At 44.1% G+C, this 6031-nt stretch overlaps 1 protein-coding gene across 1 annotated transcript in view; it reads right to left on the reverse strand.

Moving 5' to 3' along the window:
• Nucleotides 1-6031, reverse strand: part of SCLT1 (sodium channel and clathrin linker 1) — a 128454-nt gene that overhangs the window by 121803 nt on the left and 620 nt on the right. The window contains exon 2 of the mRNA XM_048847332.2: nt 5106-5220. Coding sequence (XP_048703289.1) covers nt 5106-5139 — 34 coding nt within the window. The 5' untranslated portion in view covers nt 5140-5220. The remainder of the gene's footprint in view (nt 1-5105; nt 5221-6031) is intronic.

The raw sequence follows: 6031 nt of genomic DNA on the forward strand, positions 1-6031 counted from the left end.
ACATGTGCTATGTATGTAATGTTAACAGCAAGGTTTACCCTGAAAGAGTGTAGCCACTGTTTTATAAAATGTATCTTTTTAAATACCGCTGTCCCTTTTTTTTCCCTCCACCAGCTGCATGTGTTTCAATGACCACAGGATCTTCTCCTTCCCAGAGGCTAGTGAAGATTAGAAAGAAAAAAAAACGCACTCGAGATGAAATGTTCTCCGAGCTCATGCTGTCCTCCCACACTGACAGAGCACAGACGAATGCATGGAGGCAAATAATGTCAGAGTGCAGGAAAGCACAAAATGACCGGGAGGAGAGGTGGCGGGCTGAAGACAGGGCTGAAGCTCAAATGTGGCGGCAGCGTGATGAGAGGAGGCAGGATTCAATGCTGAGGCTGCTGGAGGACCAAACCAGTATGCTCCAGTGTATGGCTGAGCTGCAGCAAAGGCAGCTGGAGCACAGACTGCCACTACAGCCCCTGTGTAACCAACCGCCCTCCTCCCCAAGTTCCATAGCCTCCACACCCAGACGCCCAAGAACGCGGTGGGGGGGCCACCGGCCAACCAGCCACTTCGCCACAGAGGATTGCCCAAAAAAAAGAAGGCTGGCATTCAATAAATTTTAAAGTTGTGAACTTTTAAAGTGCTGTGTGGCATTTTCCTTCCCTCCTCCACCACCCCTCCTGGGCTACCTTGGTAGTCATCCCCCTATTTGTGTGATGAATGAATAAAGAATGCATGAATGTGAAGCAACAATGACTTTATTGCCTCTGCAAGCGGTGATCAAAGGGAGGAAGGGAGGGTGGTTAGCTTACAGGGAAGTAGAGTGAACCAAGGGGTGGGGGGTTTCATCAAGGAGAAACAAACAGAACTTTCACACCGTAGCCTGGCCAGTCATGAAACTGGTTTTCAAAGCTTCTCTGATGCGTACCGCGCCCTCCTGTGCTCTTCTAACCGCCCTGGTGTCTGGCTGTGCGTAACCAGCAGCCAGGCGATTTGCCTCAACCTCTCACCCCGCCATAAACGTCTCCCCCTTACTCTCACAGATATTGTGGAGCACATAGCAAGCAGTAATAACAGTGGGAATACTGGTTTCGCTGAGGTCTAAGCGAGTCAGTAAACTGCACCAGCGCGCCTTTAAACGTCCAAATGCACATTCTACCACCATTCTGCACTTGCTCAGCCTGTAGTTGAACAGCTCCTGACTACTGTCTAGGCTGCCTGTGTACGGCTTCATGAGCCATGGCATTAAGGGGTAGGCTGGGTCCCCAAGGATACATATAGGCATTTCAACATCCCCAACAGTTATTTTCTGGTCTGGGAATAAAGGGGGTGGCTTTACATCAAGGAGTATTTCAGGCAGGACTTCACGGAGGGTTCCAATAAGAAATGGTGCACCTAAGTTATTGTTCTTATTGGAACAAGGAGGTTAGCCTGGCCTCTGATTGATACATGGCTAGATTTACCTCGCTGCACCTTCTCTGTGAGTGACTACAGTGTGACCTAGAGGAATGAGTCCCCTAGACAGGGGAGGGGGGGAAGCAAATGAGTACAAAACAAATCTGGTCTATTTCTTGTTTTGATCTACTCCATCTATCTTTTACATCTTTGGCTGGCAGCAGACGGTGCAGAAGGACTGCATGCCATCCACATCTCATGGCTGCTCGGCAGAAGATGGTACAGTACGACTGCTAGCCATCCTCATCTCTTGCCTGCCCAGCAAAAGATGGTACAGTACGACTGCTAGCAATCCGTATCGCCCGCCTGCTCACCATAAGACGGTTCAATAGGACTGACTGCAGGACTAAAGAGAATGACCTGGTCAAGTCACTCCAAATTTAGTCCCTGTGCCCACGTCTGCCCAGGCGCTCCCAGACGACGTGGCCAAGAGCACCTCGGACACGACGAGGACGGCTACCAGTCGTATCGCACCGTCTGCCGCCAGAAGGCAATGGGTTGCTGCTACTGTGTAGCAATGCCGTACCGCGTCTGCCAGCACCCAGGAGACATACGGTGACGGTTACCTGAGCGGGCTCCATGCTTGCCATGGTATGGCGTCTGCACAGGTAAGTCAGGAAAAAAGGCGCGAAACGATTGTCTGCCCTTGCTTTCACGGAGGAAGGGAGGGAAGGGGGGCCTGACGATATGTACCCAGAACCACCCGCGACAATGTTTTAGCCCCATCAGGCATTGGGATCTCAACCCAGAATTCCAATGGGCAGCGGAGACTGCGGGAACTGTGGAATAGCTACCCACAGTGCAACGCTCCGGAAGTCGACTCTAGCCTCGGTACTGTGGAAGCACTCCGCCGAGTTAATGCACTTAATGCACTTAGAGCATTTTCTGTGGGGACACACACACTCCAATATATAAAACTGATTTCTAAAAAACCAACTTCTATAAATTCAACCTTATTCCGTAGTGCAGACATACCCTTATTTACATGCTTAACTTAAATGGGACTACTGAAGGGCAGAGAGTTAAGTACACGTGTTAGTATTTGCAGGATCAGGGCAACTCCTGATCACCAGATGAGTGCATGTTGGGGCGAGTCTCACCTACTACAAATCAATGCTATTAAACAGAGCCCCACTATAGGTATAGATGAGGTCCTTTTAATAATATCTAACATTGTACATTCCTAGTGCATCCACCTTATGAATATAATAAACATTCACTATTTGAAAACCTTGACTTCTCAGCCATGAATCAAAAAACATTGAATCATATCAGATCTACAGTAAACCTCTAACCAATATCTCACAATTGTAACCTACACTCACGTATAGGTGAGAATATAGGTAAACTCTATCTTTGTCACTATGTCCTGTCCTGGTACTTCTTAACAATAAGTCTTTTGGGAAGTCAGAAGCAAGACTAAAATCCCCAGACAGATTAAGCAAGTCACCTCACTCAGTTTGTGCTGGGCTAGACAGTGTGAACTCAATTTGGGTGGGGAAAATAATGGAAGTATGCAAGTGCAAAAAACCAACATCATAAATACCAGGCACTTTGATTTGCCACCCCCCCTTTTTTTTTAAATAAAAAAAGCATTGTGCTAGGTGCAGAAATCATACAAGTTACTATTTAAACACACAACCTCCTCCCCCTCCCCCACCCCCAATAGTGGAAACAGGGTCTGTTACAGAAGCTCTTCTTCTCCACTACAGAGGTGCCTTTTTATAATTCAAAAGGTGAATTTTCACCTGAGGTCATCCCAACCAGCTGTTCAATATATTTCTTTATTTAAAAAAAAAAAAAAAATGAAGTTGTGCAATCAGTGCAATTCTGTTATATATTACTCCACTTGTTCTGTTACAGTTTGTTAAAATGTTAGCAGGCAACCCTGATACAAGGTCTCATTTCCAACCCTACACCCCCTTTCCTGAAGAAGGCTTGATAAAAATCCTCACCAATTCGTACAGGTGAAGACAGACCCAAACTCTTAAGAACAATGAAAAAACAATAAGGTTCTTAAAAGAAGAATTTTAATTAAAGAAAAGGTAAAAGAATCACCTCTGTAAAATCAGGATGGTAAATACCTTACAGGGTAATCAGATTCAAAACATAAAGAATCACTCTCGGCAAAACCTTAAGTTACAAAAAGACACAAAAACAGGAATATACATTCCATTCAGCACAGATTATTTTATCAGCCGTTAAACAAAAGGAAATCCAACACCTTTCTAGCTAGATTACTTACTAAATTAACAGAGTTTCTGAGACTGCATTCCTGATCTGTTCCCAGCAAAAGCATCACACACACACACACAGACTCTTTGTTCCCACCCCTCCAGCTTTGAAAGTATCTTGTCTCCTCATTGGTCATTTTGGTCAGGTGCCAGCGAGGTTATCTTAGCTTCTTAACCCTTTACAGGTGAAAAGGTTTTGCCTCTGGCCAGGAGGGATTTTATAGTTCTGTATACAGAAAGGCGGTTTCCCTTCCCTTTATATTTATGACACCCCCTAAGGGGGTGCAGAGTACCTGGGCCAGACCCTACGGGGGACATGGAGCACCACCCAGCCCTGGGATGGCTCCGCACCTGGCTATGGGCCCAGCTGCCAGCCCCAGAGTCACCCCTGTTCCTCTCCCCCTCCCCTGAGATGCAGCCCTGCTCTCGCCACCAGCTGGGGGGGCACTCACAACCCTGAAAAGTTTGGGGATCACTGATCTATACAGTACAGCAGGTCACTTCCTGTTTACAGAATGTAGCCCTATGGACATACCAGAAAAATGTTGTAGAGCTGGAAGTGCTTATTGTATATTTTAAGTTTACCTTCCTCAGAACCTTAGTAGTTTTATCTATCAATTCTATCAACACAGAGCATCCCTTACAAAAGAATAATGCTGATGCCCGTTTGTAGTGAAGCCTATTTCATGAACAATAACTAAAAAAGATGCCTATTTTCACCAAGCAAGAGGAAAAAACATACATATTCTAATTTCATAGTCCCAAAAAGAAGATTCATGTGAGGTTTCTATGGATACACAAGAATCAAGTTTTATACAATTTAGTTGAATAAAAACAGAAATACCAAGATCTCATCCCCAGTACTTCCGCTCTACAAATAAGTCTCAAAAGATAACTAAGAAAATTCCCTGCATATATGATAAAATTAGAGAAAGGCATTACTGAACACTGACAGAGTATGGGCAACACTGGGAGTGCTCTTCTGCACCATCTTAGACACAGGAGAAGTCCAAGTAGGTCCCCTTCCAACATGTTTAATCCTACAGAGCACATGCCAACCACCTCTCAACATTGTAGGTAGGTGGGGATGGGAAATGAAAGCTAAAAGCATCAAAGATCCTGAGACTGAATTTTTGTTTACTATCATTATTAAAGACAAACCAGAGTTGTTGACACAAAGTTATTTTCTTAACTAAGTGTTAGGAGAGAGTTTTATAGAAAGTAACTCCTAAAATTACTGTACAACAGAACAGGGGGGAGAGGGGTGTTCTGTTTGTTTACTCTGGGACTAGGAGGGTCAGGTTTCCTGTTCAGCATCTATCTTTCAAACACTCAGCGAATGAAATACAGTTACAGGTTATGGAGAAATGTAATTGCAAGACTTTAAGTGCACAAAAATCTATTTTAAGTCTAGGTGGAGCTTACTTTGATCTCTTAGAAAATTGATCTCTGTTGCCATACTTTAATCTGCATGTGCAGTCCGATGTTGGTAACAAAGAGATTCAGTAAACTGCTGTTTTTTCCAGCTATGCTGCAGAGCCTGAAAGAGACAAAAACAATAATCAAGCATTTTAACTTTAAATAACAGCCTATTTCTGCACGTTAGTTTCATTTTGTCCAGGTCTGGCAAAGTATTACAGCCTCCAAACTGCAGGGGGGAAGAGCACAGGGAGCAGTGTTTTGTCAGTCAAGCCAATCAACTACCCCCCTTAGTGTAGCTGATAGACCAGTGGTTCCCAAACTGAGGTTCACGAAATGTTACGGGGGGTGTCTCAGGAAAAAAATCCCTAATGGCAGACAGAGCTGTCCCTAGGGACCCCTGGCAGCACAGGGCCAGCAGCTTGGAGCCCCTGGACTTCCAAGAGCTAAGCAGGTCAAAGCACACGTATCTATCACACTGAGGAGATTTAAACTTCAAAACTCCTTATAAGAAATGAAAAGGGAAGTGGATATTTTTTGCTGTTTTAAAAATTAAATAGACAGCTAGTATTGCTTTTTAAATTATTATGAAGAACAAGTTTAAGCTTTGTTGTAACGTGTGTCGTTTGCCTAGACTGCTCAAGACCTGAATGCTTGTGCAGGAGGAATTCTTTGAACTGGCTTCTTAAATATCTTCATGCTGTTTCATGTCTGGTACTCCTTGATGAATTATCGGAGCCTTGTCTTATAACAGGCTTATTCAAAGTGATACAAGCTACAAAAGTGAGATCTTGGAAGAGTGTTGCTGTTTTCATAATGTAATAGTGTGTATAAATAATAATAGTGTGTAATAAGCATATCATAAAAACAAATTCTATATTTCCAAGATCACTGCTTTTATAATTTATACTCAGGGAAAGGAGAAAATCCCT

Source organism: Caretta caretta, chromosome 4 (assembly GCF_965140235.1).
Source record: "Caretta caretta isolate rCarCar2 chromosome 4, rCarCar1.hap1, whole genome shotgun sequence".
NCBI classification, from domain to species: domain Eukaryota; kingdom Metazoa; phylum Chordata; order Testudines; family Cheloniidae; genus Caretta; species Caretta caretta.